Here is an 18,601-nt window from a genome sequence, read left to right on the forward strand (position 1 = left end):
AATAGGAGGGAATTCCGGGGGAGGCGCTTGCGCTGGGGTTCCGGGAAGGAACCGGCGGAACGCCGCGTGGGTGGATCGGGAATCTTCCCGGGCACAAACGTGGTATTGGCGGTTTTTTCAAATAAAGTTTGTTCCTGTTTGAGTGACTCGTGATCTTGTGCCCAGCCAGACTGCGGCAACTGGTGGCCCGTACGGGGAAGGTGGGTCTGTGGAGGCGGGCGCTGGCAGAGCGCGGCGAAGGTCCGCGACGGGATCAGTGTCGCGGGCGGCTGCTATCGACCCCCATTGGGCCAGCCGCCTCCACAGACCCACCTTCCCCGTACGGGCCACCAGTTGCCGCAGTCTGGCTGGGCACAAGATCACGAGCCACTCAAACAGGAACAAACTTTATTTGAAAAAACCGCCAATACCACGTTTGTGCCCGGGAAGATTCCCGATCCACCCACGCGCCGGTTCCTTCCCGGAACCCCAGCGCAAGCGCCTCCCCCGGAATTCCCTCCTATTGTACTTTCCCAACCAATGGGAACTCTCCAGGAGTCCTGCAGCAGGAGTCCGGTATCCATATGAATGTAATTTTTAACATAATCATATCATCTCAATGGCTAGCTGGCATCACCTTTCAATCAAAAATGCCATGCATCATATTAATTGGCTGTGGCTCCCAGCACACACACACACACACAGAGAGAGAGAGAGAGAGAGAGAGAGAGAAAATAAAAGAAGGCACTCAATGGGAAAGGGAAGACATTCAGGAGAAGGATAAAATCAACCTTAAAATAAGTTTTGATAAAGAGATAACTGAAGAAAACATCAGAGGGTAGTAAAGCCACCAGAGATGGCTTTGTCATTAACAGAGGGGGTCCCTGCCAGGGGAGGACAAATGGGACCATCCACAGCCCCCGCAACAGGCAGGATCAATCATCCAACACAGAGCCGGAGAAGGAAACCAGCCCATATCATCACACACCCAAATTCTCTGCTAACTCATCTCCACAGTAACCTTGTTGCTACCACATTTATTTTGAATTCAAAACACACACCCGTGCTAATGCAAATAGCTGCCTTTCTCCCCTTCAGAAAAATTAGACTTTCTTCTTCCAGTTTACATTCTGCCACATATATTTATTTATTAAGTACCTAATTTGAATTGGGCCCTGCAGGAGGCCCAAGGGCTATAAAGGTGAATATTCATTCTCTAGAAGGGAGAGAGAATTAAAGTAGCTCTGAGGTCTACAGTTATGAGGAATAAGGCCACAGCAGGAACTAAAGCTATAAAACAAGAATAGTGTGGCAGAGACTTCACAAAGGGGTGACATTTTAGCAACTGAGTAAAATTTCACCCGGAGAAAAAAGCCAGAAGGAAAAAGAACAACCTGAATAAAGGGAAGAAGACCAGGAAATGTCGGGATATTTGAAAGAGTATATATAGTACAGAATGTTATAGACGGGAGAGGTGACAGACGAGGAGATTGTGACAATCCCCAAGCGTCTAGACCTTGTTCTGTATGCCACGCAAATTCAAGACGCTTTGGAACTCAAATGTGAACTCCAAAGGAGGATCTCCACTGGTGTTTTGTATGTTCCCTTTTTTTGTTGTTTAATTTTGTTTTGAAGAAAGAACCTCCAAAACTAGTGACAGTCACACAGGCACGCAGAAGTTGCTCATCAGACATCTGTGCAATGAGTTTGAAGTGAGCTCAACGACACACCAACACCCAGTTTTAGTGAATAAAGTACAACTAAAGAACAGATTTTCATTCCTTTAGGTTTTTCTGACTTCTGTAGGATGTGGTAGCACAAACCTAAGGCAGGAGGATCCCAAGTTCAAGGCCAGCCTGGAAAACTTAGAGACACCTTGCCTCAAAATAAAAATTAAAAAAGGTCTGGGGATAAGGCTCAGTGGTAAGCCCTGGCATAAGTCCCTAATACCACCAAAAAAAAAAGAAAAACACTTATGAAAAAAAAGTCCAATGTGTAATTACTTAAAACTAATATTAATACATTGAAGAATTATAAGGGAATTGTGACAATGTTCACAAAAAGTTAAAAAAAAAAGAAGAGGTATATTTATTTTTCATAAATAAAAAGTAATAAACACCAAATAATATTAACTCCTAGTTGAAGAATCTTTGAAAATGTGTGTGTGAAAGACAGAAAGAGACTTGTTTTCAGGAAAAGTGGATGACGCTATGCAATTCTTTAAAAAACTTACATTTTTCTGTGATTGCTGTTCTCACATCTGAACTGGAAGTTTTGTTTTTCAAGTTCTGTGCCAATGTGAAAACATAATCCAGCTGAGGATGGCGCTGTTCTAAGTCAGCTTTTGTGATCTGTTAAGAGAAATGATTATTAAGATACTTCAACAAGCGATACATTGAGAACAGTAACTAAGCAAACTGGTTTGGTGATGTCAAAGTTGTCACCGTCATCGTTTGCCTCCACTAAGGCAGGCATCAGCAATGAGGCAGAGGAAGAGTCAGAGATCTTGGGTTCAAATCTCAGCTCTTCCACTAACCACCTGGTGCCTTACTTCTGTGTGCCTTAGCTTTCACACACACACACACACACACACACACACACCACAATAAGATAGTGACAATTAAGACGTATCAAGTCTGAGCAGACTAAGAAAATCCCTCTAAAGAACATGAGCAGTTAGTGCTGCTGAAGCCTGGTGCACCTCTTCTGCACCAGACATGTGTACACACAGCATCCCCTGTGGGATACGGTGACATTATTAGAAAAGTGCTAATCACAATAATTTTAAGTTAAATCATCTTAGACATGAAAACCGGTATTCCTCGATGGACTGAAGCTCTTGTTGCTGATAAATCTGGACAAAAAGCTAACGAATTCAGAAAGTATGGTTTAATTATAAAATAAGTACAAATAGTGTGACAAGATTTTCCTGGGCTTTTCACTTTATGAATCCACTTGCTTTATGGACTTCAACCTCTTCTACAGTGACAAATGTTATTTCTAAGTGGGTTACTAACAACTTCCGATCCTGGATCCCAGACTAGGTTTCCACGAATGTTGTTCACTTTCTTCGCAACAACATAAGGATCCCTCAACACAACAAATCCAAAACCACTTCCCTCAGACCTTCATTCATACCCATTTCTCCTACTTCTTATTTCTGCTAATTGTAACACGTCCTCTCAGCCCCTCGGCAAGGGCTCTTTCCCTTGGTTTAAGCATCTCTTGCCTCCAATCCATCCTCATCCTCTTACTGAAGCAAAGCATCGTTATCACCAGTTCCCAGCTGCATTTCAGAAAAGAAAAGGCAGTGGGGGAAAGATGTGTGCCAACTGCTTTCACAGGAAAAGTCTACAGGGCTCTGCGCAGCCTGCAAGCTCCTCCACAAAGGGAACTGGAGCTGCCTGTCCCACCGCACCCCCCACCATATCGCCTTCTTGATCAAATGTTGACCCAAAGGCTCCTCATCCCCAACCCATGCCTCCTGTCTTTTCCCTATCCTGGAAAGTCACTGACCTTATCTTCAGATGTCAAAATCCCACAGCCTGCCTTCCAGCACTTGCAGAAGCCACCCTCTGCTCACCCTGGCTCCCCTAACAGGTGGCCTGCCCCTGCACTGGGACTTTTGATTAGACTTTGTCATTGCAACTTTTCTCTGGAGGGTTACTCAATGCCCCTGGCTCTTTCAGATGGGGATTATTAAGGACGTGGGAATAAAACAGCACCTACCTCACAGGACTGTAGGAGAACCAAATGAGATCAATGTAAAGGCTTAGAAAAATGCCCAGCACACACTGAGCATTTAGCAATAGATGTTTTATTATTTTATTGTAAATTCCCTATTTCTTTTCTTTTCTTTCTTTTTCTTCCATCCTTCCTTTCTTCATTTGGGTATGAGGGATGGAACCTAGGGGCACTTAACCACTGAGCCACGTCCCCAAATGTGATATAATCCATCACTAGGTTTTTTAAATTTGCTTCCTTAAAACATCTTTATATGAAAACGATAGACCCAGCCCTTTTTTATATTTTATTTTAAGACAGGGTCTCACTGAGTTGCTTAGGGCCTCGCTAAGCTACTGAGGCTGGCTTTGAACGCACAATCCTCCTGGCCTCAGTCTCATACACTCACTGGAATTTCAGGTGTGTGCCACCATGCCTGCCTACATTCCCTATTTCTATCTGAAATATTCTTTTCATTTTTCCTTTAAAACACACAGCTCAGAGTCTAGCACACTTAATATGGAAATAGATTTTTACATACTGATATTAGATGGTATATGTACAATAATAAAACTGTGGTTAGGATACTTATTTCTAAAGTCAGAAATGAAATGAGCTCATTATGAAAAATGAGCTGAAATAGAGCCCTGGGAAATTATCCTACATCACACCGGGCATTAAATGGAACACCAGCTTGCATTTATACCAACATGCCTAGCTTCGTGATATCAGTTTTAGAGTTTAAAAATACACTGAGTCTTTAGATGAAGTCTGAAAAGCTGCAATCTTTGCAGTTAGTCCGGGGTGGCTGTTTGGCAGATAATGGATTTTTTTTAAACCTCGTTCTTTCAGAGTTGAGGATAAACAAAGGGGACCCAAGCAGATCTTGTAGAACCTGGGCCGTGGTGCCGCCCCCACAAGCCCTTCGACCATGCACCTACTTTCATTCGGGAAACAGTCCTATTGATCTCTTCCACATCCCCAACAGTGACGATGTTGGACTTCAGCATCTGGTCAATCAATACCAGCCAGTCAGCTAGTTCTGTTATGGTTTTATCCAGATCAGCAGGAACCGAGATTTCTGAGGTACGCGGAGGGTGAACAGGCATGTCTGATGCAGAGGATACCAGCGCCACCTTTTGGACACTAGGGTGAGCTGGAAAAAACATGTAGCAAAGTAAGAATAAGTCAACAGGATATTTTTAATATGGTAGTATAATAACGACAGGCATATGTATATGTGTATTCAAGCAAAATTTAGTTTAAATTAAAAAAATTTTAAGAAGCTTTTACTTTTTCATACTGAAATGGCTATGGCATAACCTGAAATTAACCACGTCTTTGTAGTTATTTGGCCATCAAGGTAACTAAAGCATCTCACAAAGTTCAAAGCCAGCCATAATAACTCAAAGGATATTAACACACATTGTGAAAGAAAACAAATAAATAAGACAACAAGGGTGGAAAACTAGGAGTATTATTTTATTGGGTCAAGATATTTTGCTTAATTACAAAGCAAATATATGTGTGTTACTTTCTCTTCTCTTTGCATTTAACTTTATGACATGGGGATATTTCATTTTTTAATAATGTGAATACCTATATAATAATGCACATTTATATTCCCTAATTTTTGCTTAGACACATAAATTGCTCCTTAATTTTTTCTTTAAAAAAAGAACTTATAAAATATATCTTTTTGCATAGAGTATATTCCACACTTCTAATCACTACCTCAGCATAGATTTCCCAAAGTAGCAATAATGGATCAGAAAATATTTTAAAAGGCATGTGTTTAATACTCATTGCCAAATGGCTTTCCTTAAAAGTTGGAAATTTACATTTCCAACAGTAGCATGTGGAACTGGTCAATAGCCCACATCTACACGACAGGCATCTATTTCCATGGATAAACCTACATCTGTCACCACGGTTATTATTTAATGGATTTTATTTCTAGTAATAGTGAATATTTTTCATGCTTACTAGCCAAATGTGCTATAATTTATCACTAAGTTTTTTAATTTGCTTCCTTATCAATCTGGATGAACAATATTTATATGGAAATGATAAACCTCTGCCATATCATTGAAAATAATGCTTCTGAGGACCTTTTAAATTGTGAGGGGTTTTTTCTCCATTTTTCTTAACATACAGATAATAACAAACTTGAGATAATAAAATTCATAAATCTTTCTTGGGGGATCATTCTCCCAAGAGTTTTAAAGTTAGAAACTCTTGTCTTCTCCAACAATTTGATAAATATTTTCTTTCATTTTTGGTTTTCATTTTTTGTTTTGGGGGAGGGTGAAGGGCATTGAATGCTGTTTTTCTTTGGTCTCTAATATGAGGTAGTTAAATGAATGATTAAATCCACCTGGAACCTACTGTAGCATGTGATATATTGGATAAGGTTTAAATAATAATCTAAAAAAATATATCCAAAGTGTAAATTCAGTACAATTCTAATCAACATACCAACAATTTTGAGCGTAACTTGGCAAAATCACAGATACAAAATCTTGGTTGAAAAATTAATACAAAGAAAAGTACCAAAAAGAGTTTAAAGCAAATATCTCTGTAAAAGGGATGAGCCCTACCACCTATTTAGTTGTTGCCCTTAAATAATGACAATTATCTCCCTGTATGATGAACTCACACATGCTAACAAACCAATGGAAGAGAAGAGCCACGGAGTATAGGTGGCACCAAATGTGCCCCTAGCAGTGACCACATCATCAATCAGTGTGGAAGAATATATCATTTAATAAATGATGCTGTCAAAACAATGACCAATGGCTGGAGTGAGGAAATGATGGACAGGTTTTGCCCTCACGTACATCATAGGAAAATTAATTCTTGGTAGATGAAGGGCATAAATAAGGAAACCAAAATCGTGAGCTAAAGGAATAAAGAAAATCTTTATGACTTAAAACACAAAAACAGTAAATTATTAATAAACCCTGAGTGTTTAACAATTCTGAAAAGAGCAGTATAGAGATTTTAAAAATCTAAAAGACAAAGGGAGACGGGATTGACTGTGCACATTAAAGACAAAGAATTAGTAACCAAATGCTTTTTATAAAACCGAATAAGTCAACAACTGACAAAAAGGGAAAGAAAACACTTAACCTGAATAAAGAAAAGTTCAACTTTATGGGTAACTGAATAATCCAAATTAAAATGAAACACTCTGCCCACGCAAGTCAGGGGTTGGCAAAGCAGCATCTGGGAAGCCCAGGCTTCCTGGCGACCCTTCTAAGGGTCTGGCACACTTAAACTTTCATCATCATCATGCATTGTTTGCCTTTTCTTGCCCCTTCTCCCAAGAGCAGAGCAGTGCTTCACCAAGGCTACATAACAGGTGGCATCACAACAGACCAAATGCAGAAGCAGACAGGAGAACCCAGTTGTCTTCCACGGAGTCAGAAATTGAAAAGATTTTGAAGATATAAAGCAATGTCACTTTCCTAATCTCCTGTTTACTTGGAAAAGTAGTTTTTTATATTAACATTTTCTAAAAAATGGTATTTTTATTATATTATGGTTTTATTAGTGTTATTCTTAAACTAATAAATCATTTTGAAACTTGTTTATAACTAGCTAAATATGATAGAGAGAACTCAGATAAAGAAAAGTTCTCTGTGGGTCCTCTGCCCAATCTTCACTGTAGCTTTCTTTGTTGTTGTTGCTGTTTTAAAATCATTCTTCAAATCATCAAATACCTATTAAAAACCTATAAGATTCAAGGCACTTTGAAGATGCTATGATTATAAAAGTGTGAAAAGACACGGTCCCTGCCCTCTTGGAACTTGCACTCTGGAGCAGGACACTGATATATACACCATGAAGCAAAATGAATGCAAAAGAGAGTCAGGATGTAGCTGAGATGTGATAGACAGGAAAAGGCCTATTCAAGAAGATCTTTGTTGCAGAACTGGATGAAGTGAGTCTGAAACATGCAAATATCTGAGGGAAGGACTTTGGGGAAGAAGAAGAAACAGCAGACACAAAACCCAGAAATGAGAATGTCCTTGGCATGTTTAAAACAGCGAGACCACCAGAGGGTCTGAAGCAGAATGAACAAAGGGGACAGCAATAAGAAATGTGATTAGGGATAGCCAGTAGGCAAGTCAGACATGATAAGACTTTGGAACTCACTATGTGGATAGAACTTATTGAAAGATGGGAAACAAAGGAGGGAACAGAATCAGAAAGAGGAGCCACAAAAACATTCCTGCAACCTAGATAAAAGAGGAGAGTGTTCAAGGTCAAGGAAGGAGTTGGGATGGGGCACAGGCGGAGGCAACTTAGTGATGAATTGGATGTGAAATTCAGAGAAGAGTCAAGGATGATGTCAAGTTTACTGGGTGAGAATAGGCTCAATTTTCTAAAGTTAAGCAAGTGTCTACATTTATGTGACAGGTGAACATACCCAGAAAAGAGAGTTCTGGGGTTTGCCATGTATCTGTGAAATGAAATGCTATACATCAGTTTAAATAAATAAACTAGAGCTACATGCATCAAAACATACAGCAACAAGAATGATCTATTAATAGCAAGAAAGCAAAAAGGACAAAGCCAAGCGAAGATGTAATCCAAAGCAAAAGTGGAAGATTGGTTTTAGAAAGGAAGAGAGAGAACATGTCCTCAGCATCAGAATAAATTATGTAGAGTATGTGAGTACAGATGCAGCTAGGTGGATGGTTCTATGATGGAAAAATGAAGAAGAGCTCTTTATGATAAAAAGGTATTTTTTTCTTTTAAAAGTGAAGTGAGGCACAGTGGCACATGCTTATAATCCCAGCAGTTTAGGAGGCTGATGCAGGAGGATCACAAGTTCAAAGCCAGCCTTAGCAACTTAGCAAGTCCCCAAGCAACTCTGCAAGATCCTGTCTCTAAATAAAATATTTTTAAAAAGGGCTGGGGAAATGGCTCCATAAGTAAGCTCCCCTGGGTTCAATCTCTAGTACCAAAAAATAAATAAGTAAAAGTGATGTGAGGCCAACAGTAGAGAGATGGGTAGCAAGGAATTCTCAGGAGAAAGTACAGTAGAATTTTCTGTCAAATCTGATGCCCCAATGAGAGGCATAGTCCTTGCTTTGGAATGAGTAAAACCAGCAAGAAGCTAGCATGGATGAACCTCAAAATATTATACTAAGTAAAAGAAGTATTGTAGGATTCTATTTACATGAAACATTCAGAATAAATTCATAAAAATGGAATGCAGAGTTGGGCACGGTGATGCACACCTGTAATCCTATCAGCCTGGGAGCCTACCTCAGCAACTCAGCAAGGCCCTAAGCAACTAAAATAAAGTTTAAAAATAAAACAAAATAAAGCAAAAAAAAAAAAAAAGGAGCAAGGGGGGGCAGCACTGGGGATGTGGCACAGTTGTGAAGCACTCCTGGGTTCAATCCCTGGTATCAACCAACCAAACAAAAAATGGAATGCAGAGTGGTGGTTGCCAGAGGCTGAGAGTAGGAGGGAAAGCAGGTGGGACTGCTCAATGAGTAAGAGGTTTTACTTTAGAGTGGTGGAAATATTTTGGAACCATATACAGGTGGTGATTGCACAACATTGTGAGTACACTAAATGTCACTGACGTGTTCACTTTTAAAACAGTTGATTTTATTTCTTAATACACTTTAAAAAGAAGAAAAAACTAAATTAAAACATTGAGTAGGAAGAGAGAGATATGGCGAGATTGGCGCCCCGTCTCATACCAGAACTGCACACCTAATGAAATGTGTGGTTTTGCTGTCCACATTTCTATATTTCTAAATATGTGTTCAAATTTCCCCTGCCCCTTTGCCATAATGATGTTAAGGAAGTAAGAGGACCTGTTGATATTTCATTAAATGCAACCAGTCCTTTCCTTATGGTTATGGAGCTGAGCTTGTATTTGCCAAGGCAGAAAATGTCAACGCAAGCATTTTGGAAAGTAATCAAGAAGACATATTAGGCTTCGGGTATTTCCTATGCAAGGCATTAGAAATTACAAGTAATCTAGAACATAAACATGGGCATCAAGAAGCCAGCCATCTCAAAAAAGAAAACAAATAATCTGTCATTTGTCACTTTTTCAGACTCCTGAAGAAATGGAGCAAGAGCAGAAAATGAAAAAGATGAAGAAGAGAAATAAAAGGATGCAGAAGAAGAGGTGGAAGAAGCAGAGGAAGAGGAGCTATCCTAGGTAGGCGGTGGGAGGAGAAGGTGAAGGTGGAAGAGGAGGAGGAGGAGGAGAATCTGCAGCAGCAGCAGCCGCTGGCACAGGGTAAGTGGGTGGGCTGTGATTAGTCACTCTGGGATTTTGGCAGGTGATTCCCCAGAGGAGAGCAGAGCAAGGTGGAGTGCTTATGGGGCAGGGTGACAGAGGCTACACTGCTGTAGCCTGTGATCTCATCTGGACAGAGAGAAGTAGAAATAGTAAGAAAACCCTTCTTTTCTATACAGCTAAGGGAGCAGCAGTATTTGCCAGCATGTAACTACCCCAGAGCGAGACCCCTTCACAACCTCCATCTCCCACCTGCTTCCAAGGTTGCCTACACCATTTGTTTTCAGTCATGATCATATGATGAGCACATGCTGGAGTAGTGGCTTATCCCTGATGTCTTGAAAAGCTGTGTGTATCCAGAAACTCGCCCTCATTTTTCCCACCCTCCTCTCCTCTTCCCATCGGCAGTACCTGTGGTGGCCCAGGCACCTCCCTTGCAAGGAAAGACAAGTCTCATCAACCACAGAGCAAATGCCTTGCCCATGCTGGGCAGCCAAACACGTCTTGGGTTTAAAGACAACACCATTTTCCAAATAATTAAAAGTAGGATAATAAATCACAGCTGCATGATGTTCTAAAATAAATCTAGCTAGTTTATATACGATGCTCATATCATTAATTTTTCTACATTAATAAATATATATTGAGGAAAAAACTATATCTTACCAGCAATCCTCGTCTGTGAAGCAGAGCAAGGCTCCCGGATGCGCTCCTTCTGTATACTGGGCACTTCTCTACATATCTGTAACATTGGGCCAAACAAGAAGACAATAAGACTATATAAATAAAGATGATACTATTTTCAAAAAAGAAGTATCTAAATGATGGCTTTGCCACTTCTCTTGGTCTTAATACCTAGGCTACTGTTTCTACCTTACTATCCGCCACCATCTTCCTTGAGTCTTTTTTTTAATTAATTTATTTCTTTCTTCTAATTTGTTATACATGACAACAGAATGGATTTCAATTCATAGTACACAAATGGAGAACAATTTTTCATTCCTCTGACTGCACACAAAGTAGAGTCACACCATTCATGTCTTCATATATGTACCCAGGGTAATGATGTCCATCTCATTCCACCATCTTTCCTACCCCCATGTCTCCTCCTTTCCCTCTCTCCCCTTGGCCCTATCCAAAGTTCCTCCATTCCTCCCATACTCCTCCCCCACCCCCCATTATGGATCAGGTTGGAATGGAACTACCATTTGACCCAGCTATCCCACTGCTTGGTTTATACCCAAAGGATTTAAAAACAGCATACTACAGTGATGCAGCCACATCAATGTTTATAGCAGCACAATTCACAATAGCAAAATTGTGGAACCAACCTAGATGCCCTTCAATAGATGAATGGATAAAGAAACTGTGGTATATATATATAAAATGGAATATTACTCAGTATTAAAAGAGAATAAATCATGGCATTGCAGGTAAATGGATGGAATTGGAGAATATCATGCTAAGTGAAGTAAGCCAATCCCAAAAACCAAAGACTGAATATTTTTTCTGGTAAGTGGCTGCTTGAGTCTTTCACCCAACTGACATTACTTTCAAGAATGTCAACCTGTCCTGAAGTACTGTGACCCCCTTTCACCACTCAGACTGTCGGCCCCTCAGCCCATCTCTTGATTTCCATTAATACTTTAAATTCTGACTTTCATCTTATCTTTCTGAAATGATTCTCCAAGTTTCCTTCACCAGCTCATTTTCCTCTGTCCATTCATCTAATACCAACATTCCACAGGAAATTTTTTTGTTCTTACCCTTGACCTTGGACTCTTTCATCTGAGTCCTGGTTTCCAATGATTTAATTCACCACATGGAGTTTTCAGAAACTGAAGACTCCCAGTAACATAATTTCAGTTCAGCACCCTCTGTCACCTGGATGTTCAGACACGTACAAAGCTGAATTCATTGTCACTATCTTTCCTGAAATTCCCTTTGTAAACTCCTCAAGATTCTAAGTGACCTTGGATATCAGTTTACTGGGTAAACCCATCCATCTCTACAGGGTAGCTGCAGTGATCTTTCAAAAAATTAACTTTCCTCCACTGAAAACTTATCCACAGGTGTCCATTTCTCTCAAAGCAGTGTTGTTCTCAATACTGAGCTCAAATTCTACAGAGTCCCGTGCATGGTGAGGCCTCATGATCTGGTCTCTGCAAGCATCTCTCAGCTTTACAGTCTACCAAGCCACATTCAGGACCCAAATGCACCGTGCTCATTCCCAATCTCCTCCAGAACCTTTCACTTGCAGCTGCTCATCCCCACAATGCCCTTTGTTTCATTCTTAACCTGGTTATTAATTATTCATGCTTTGTAAATTAACTTGGATGTGATCTCCCCCACACCTTCTATCATTATCCCAAAGCCAGGTATGGGTTCCACCGATGGACTTTTCCATTTTATTATTGTCTGTCTATCTGTCTCACCCACAAGCTCTCTGAGTAAGAAGCAATGCCATACTCTTTAATGTATTTCAAGTTTTTAAAAAGATGCCTGGTATAAAGAGGGAACCCAATAAAAACCTATTAAGTGAGTAAAAGAAGAATGAATGAAATATTCCAGATTAGTGCTTCCTAAAGTGTTGAGACTCTGCACAATAAGCATTACTTGGGCTTAGACATTCATAATCCCCTAAAAGGAATTACACTAAGATCTATGCAAAGTCTTGCAATATTAGAAGCTTCACGATGTCTAACACGGTGTTCCCAAACTGATCACCACGACTTGTCCACTGACAACCTTTGGGTTACATAAATATGTATGCTCTGACTAAATGTAGACCAAGCCTCACAAGTGACACAGGAGTCAATTGTCTGAAAGGAGCACGAGAGAGAGAGAGTACCAGATGATGTCAGAGATAACAGGAAGTCAGACCATGAGGGGCCTGATAAAAAACAGCAAGGACTTTGGATTTTTATCAGAGTAAGATGGAAAACCATTAGTGGACTTTAATCAAAGGAGTTACTGGATCTGAATTACATCTTAACAAATCACTTGAGAAGAGACTGACAAAGGCAGAGGAGGAAGCAGGGAGACTAGGGATAGACCTCTGCAGTTACTAAGAAAAAAGACAGGGCTGGGGATGTGGCTCAAGCGGTAGCGCGCTCGCCTGGCAGGCGTGCGGCCCAGGTTCGATCCTCAGCACCACATACAAACAAAGAGGTGTGTCCGCCGATAACTAAAAAAAATAAATGTTAAAATTCTTACTCTCTCTCTCTCACTCTCTCTTTAAAAAAAAATTTGAAAAAAAAAAAAGACAAAAGACAATGGTGACTGGAGATGAGTCAATAACATTAGGGGCAGTGAGATGTGGTCAAATTTATAATATTCTTCAAACCTAAGAAAAAAGCTAAAAGAATTATATAGGAAATACATATGTGCTACCCATCATCTACAATTGTCAAATCCTGCTATATTGCCTTATCATAGATAGTCATCTAGTCATCCATTAAATCATCCATCTAGCAAATGGGAGAGGCCAATGATAGTGACTTTGAGGTATTGTTTGGGGTTAGGTTGTTTTTTTTTTTTTTTTTTTTTGGTGGGGGGGGGTCTCTTTTTGAGATATAATTCATATACACACCAAAAGATTGACAACAAGGTTTTGACCTTACCAATAATATGGTGGAACTGCCAATGACTGCCATTCACACACATTAAAGTATGGGGGGCAGGGAGTGGGAATCAGGAGCCCAATTTTGTTTGTGAGTTTAAGATGCTTATTAGGTGTCTGAGTGGAGATGTTCAGTAAGCAGCTGTATGTGCAAGTGTAGAGTACAGAGAGAGGTCCAGGCCAGAGATTAAGATGTGTGCATCATCAAAGCACTAATTCTCAATCAGAGAGGCTACATCAATAAAGCACCAGCATCATCAAATATATGAAAATGGCTACCATTTTAAGAGGATCAAAAAGAGAAGAAATGACTGATATGACGCCCACACAAATGCAAAGTGAAAGCAGGGACACATCTTTTCAAAGTCCCATACAGATTGCATACACTAATATGGCATGTACCAGGCCACAGTTAAAAGAAATCTATAGCTTCACCAATCTTTAACAATTTCCACTGCAAACAAATAATGGTATGAGGACATACACAAATCAATTGCTTTCATAGAGGCCAATAATGAGTCTGCTGAAAAAGAAATTAGGAAAACTAGCCCATTTATAATAACCTCAAAAAAATAAAATATTTTGGAAATAATCTGATGAAGAATGTGAAGGACTGCTACAATTAAAACTATAGAACACTGAAGAAAGAAATTAAAGAAGACCTTAGAAGATGTAAAGACCTCCCATCTTGGATAGGCAGAATTAATATCATCCAAATGGCCAGGCTACCAAAAGCATGATACAGAGTCAGTGCGATTTCCATCAAAATACCAATGACAGCCTGGGAATAGTGGCCCATGCCTGTAATCCCAGCGAATTAAGAAGCTGAGGCAGAAGGACTGCGAGTTCAAAGCCAGTCTCAGCAACATAAAAAGCCCCTAAGTAACTTAGTGAGTTGCTGACTCTAAACACATTATAAAAAGGGCTGGGGATGTGGCTCAGTGGTTAAGCGCCCCTGGGTTCAATCCCTGGTACCAGAAAACCATACCAAACCAAATATACTAAGGACATTCTTCACAGAACTAAAACAGCAGTATTAAAATTCATTTGGAAAAATAAGAGGCCCAGAATAGCCACAGTAATCCTGAGCTAAAAGAGCTATGCTGGAGGCATCAAAATGCCAGACCGGAAATTATACTATAGAGTCACAGTAACAAAACAGCATGACACTAGCACCAGAAAGATATGAAGAACAATGGAACAGAGAGAAGACACCAAGTCAAACCCACATAAACACAGTTATCTATACTAGACAAAAGTACCAGGAACATATGTTGGTAAAAAAGATAATCATTTTAATAAATGGTGCTGGGAAAACTAGATATCCATATGTAGAAGAATGAAGATAGATCCCTCTCTCTCACCCTGCACCAGAGTCAACTCAAAGTTGATTGAAGACCTAGAAATTAGACCAGAAACTCCCCAACTGCTAGAAGAATATGTAGGCACAACACTCCAACACATCAGCATAGGAACCAACTTCCTTAACATGACCCCTAAAATCACACCATCAAACTAAAAACTTTTGGAGAAGCACACTGGCATTGGGGACAAGGACCAAGCATTTGGTATCTAATATGGCACCCCAGATGGGACCCAAGAACAGGCCCCGCTGCAGCTTTCTTGGGCAGGCCTAGCTCTCTAAGCAAACCCACTTCCATGCTGAGGATGCAAGGTGGCTGGAGAACTTGCTGAAAGCCAACTGCAGGAGAGTTACGAGATGGTTGAGTTTGCCTCAGATGAAACTGGAAGAGCTATTCCTGTGAGTAAAGGGAAGGACTAAGGGACCATCCTAGCAGCTGCTGAAGCTCCTTTTGCTTTGGGGAATTCCCACCTTCTCTCCCTGAATGGTACAAATTGCTCCATCACGGTCCACTTTGAGAGAAAGGAAACTGAACTCTGTAAAATCACAAAAACCCTTAGCCATCCAGTAAGTTCCCTAGTGTGCATGCCAAGACCCTGATTCTACACAGCTGATTACTCTTCATGGGAACAGCTGATCCCTCTTTGTGGGGACACCTGTGGCCACACTGGTGTAGGAGTCCTGGTTAAGTAGGACTCCAGAACCTAGGGATATTTACTCCATACTGGTCTGTCCTAAGTTCTCATCTCTTTGTTGATCTTGGGCTTGGAAATTCCCTCTGGTTATCTCTCTGTGTTTTTGCTTTGTTTGTATCTGTTACAGCCCCTATTAAGAAATGGCCAATACTGCATTGATCCTATAGTAGTCTCTTATGAAGATCTTGGCTGATCATTTTAACGGTTCCCATCTGTCAGCCATGGTTTTGGGGTTCCTCTCTAGTCTCTTTGTGTGTTTCTTTTTTGCATAATCTTGCAACTGGAGTTGGTCTGTCAGAGGTCAAGTGGAAGGGCCACCTATATGTATAAGCCTGTCTAAGATCATGTTTTACTGTACCAATCTGGCTTTTGAATAACTGTGTGAATTATTATGCAATCTTATGTTGGAGTTGGTCTGTCAAAGGTAAAGTAAGTGGAAGAAACTGATACAGGCCGGTCTATTTCAAAGGTTCCTGTCTGTCAGCCCTGGTTTCAGTGATCCTTTTTTGTCTGTTTTTTTTTGTATCCGTCACTGGCCCTTTAAGACCTGGGCCATGCTGTGTTGATCTTACCAGTAGTCTCCTGAGCACAGAGATCTTGGCTGAATGACCACCTGTGGGCATGAGCCTGTCTAAGAGAAAAATGGTTTACTGTAACACAATCTGCCCTTTGAATGGTTCTTCTGGATTATTATATATCCATATATACATCCTCTCCTGGGATGAAATTTGTTGTGTAAATTAAATGCAGAGATAAAATTCATAAGGATTGTTTCAGAATATGAATTTAAGAAAGGGTCTGAAACTAGAAAAGATAAAAGAAAATAAAGTTATACATATGGAAATAAATTTTAGTATGGAAAATTAGAAAGCAAAGGAAATGTTTCTGGATGATAAAGTATTTTACATGGTAAAGTGATATTCTTGTGCTAAAGTCCAAGAAGAAAGGACAAAACTAAGATTATAAACAAATTGTAAAATGTCTAAGTATGTTGCAGATGGTTTGTGGAAGAAAAACATCTCAACAAGTTTCAGTATGGGAATAAGTTGGCTATAATTAGCACAGTCAAGTATTCAAATTTCAATGTAGTGATACGAAGCAAAGTCTGAAACATTGATCTGCTCTTATCTATCAAGATAATTTCCTTGTATCTATTAGGTTTTATTACTTAGAGACACTAAGTCTAAAAAGAATTAGGATTTGTACCTGCTTTAAAGTCTTTTAAATGATCAGTTCATAACTGGTTAAATAAACAACTTTTATTTTAGGTTACAATATAATTGACACCCTAAAATATGCAAATATATATATAATCTTTTTTTATTGGTTATTCAAAACATTACAAATATTGCAGAATTACATCGGTTACACATCCACATTTTTACATAATACCATAATAGTAACTGTTGTATTCTGCTACCTTTCCTATCCTCTACTATCCCCCCTCCCCTCCCCTCCCATCTTCTCTCTCTACCCCATCTACTGTAATTCATTTCTCTCCTTATTTTTCTCCCATTCCCCTCACAATCTCTTATATGTAATTTTGTATAACAATGAGAGTCTCCTTCCATTTCCATGCAATTTCCCTTTTCTCTCCCTTTCCCTCCCACCTCATGACTCTGTTAAATGTTAATCTTTTCCTCCTGCTCTTCCACCCTGCTCTGTTCTTAGTTGCTCTCATTATATCAAAGAAGACATTTGGCATTTGTTTCTTAGGGATTAGCTAGCTTCACTTAGCATAATCTGCTCTAATGCCATCCATTTCCCTGCAAATTCCATGATTTTGTCATTTCTTAGTGCTGCGTAGTACTCCATTGTGTATAAATGCCACATTTTTTTTATCCATTCATCTATTGAGGGGCATCTGGGTTGGTTCCACAGTCTAGCTATTGTGAATTGTGCTGCTATGAACATCGATGTGGCAGTATCCCTGTAGTACGCTCTTTTAAGGTCTTCAGGGAATAGTCCGAGAAGGGCAATAGCTGGGTCAAATGGTGGTTCCATTCCCAGCTTTTCCAGGAATCTCCATACTGCTTTCCATATTGGCCGCACCAATTTGCAGTCCCACCAGCAATGTACAAGAGTACCCTTTTCTATATATATAATCTGATAACAATATCTGTCTGAGCCTTTCCAAGTGTTATGTAAAAGTTTATAAAATGAATGTTGATCTAGGTTTACTGGCAAGGTAATCAATCAATAAGTGTTCTTTTTGATCTGACGTAGAAAGACCACACTGCCATCTAATGATCTATCTTATATCTGTTTGCTTTGACTAAATCTATTTCTGATCATTAACACTGTTTCCTAAATATATAATAGATTTAAGGCTACCATATGATTTTTGCTAATACTGCTAACCTATGCAGACCTGTGACTATTGTTACTTACACTGAGCATTCCAAACTGTACTTTAAAAGTTAAACTTAGTTAAATGTAAAGCTTAGGAGAGTACTTTATCAAGTTCACATTCTCAAAACTAAAATTATCTGTAGCAAAATCCTCCTTCAGATTTATGTAGAAATAACAAATATGGTTGGTATTTATTCATGTCATTTGATGTTTTATGACTGGATAAAGTAACCTGTTGTCAATGAGTTATATATACAATTTTGTGTTACTCTTTACATTGGAATAGAAATTTAAATGTATTTTTGAAAAATAATAAGGAGAACCTGATCTGTTTAAAGGTGATATTATAAAACATGGAAACATTTTGCCACTTTTTCCATAAAAAGAAAGTTTAAAGCTCTCTTAGCCTTTGATTCATGTTTCAAATGAAATGTATTGGGTTATTTGTCAAGAGCCCCACCTTACTGAGATAAGGCTCTGCCTCTCACTTTACTCCATGTTAAAATGACTAAAAAATAGGCTAAACTTGGACTCATTTAAAGTGGTATTCAAAAGATCAATTTTTGTTGTAAAGATTACTGTGATCATGG

At 39.5% G+C, this 18,601-nt stretch overlaps 1 protein-coding gene across 5 annotated transcripts in view; it reads right to left on the minus strand.

Moving 5' to 3' along the window:
• Utrn (utrophin) overlaps positions 1–18,601 on the minus strand; it is a 508,059-nt gene that overhangs the window by 260,677 nt on the left and 228,781 nt on the right. For all 5 annotated transcript variants that reach the window (XM_076858171.2, XM_076858170.2, XM_076858169.2 and 2 more), the window contains 3 exons: positions 10,646–10,721; positions 4,644–4,858; positions 2,213–2,330 (listed from right to left, as the gene is read on the minus strand). In XM_076858171.2, coding sequence (XP_076714286.2) covers positions 2,213–2,330; positions 4,644–4,858; positions 10,646–10,721 — 409 coding nt within the window. The remainder of the gene's footprint in view (positions 1–2,212; positions 2,331–4,643; positions 4,859–10,645; positions 10,722–18,601) is intronic.

Source organism: Callospermophilus lateralis, chromosome 6 (genome assembly GCF_048772815.1).
Source record: "Callospermophilus lateralis isolate mCalLat2 chromosome 6, mCalLat2.hap1, whole genome shotgun sequence".
Classification (NCBI taxonomy): domain Eukaryota; kingdom Metazoa; phylum Chordata; class Mammalia; order Rodentia; family Sciuridae; genus Callospermophilus; species Callospermophilus lateralis.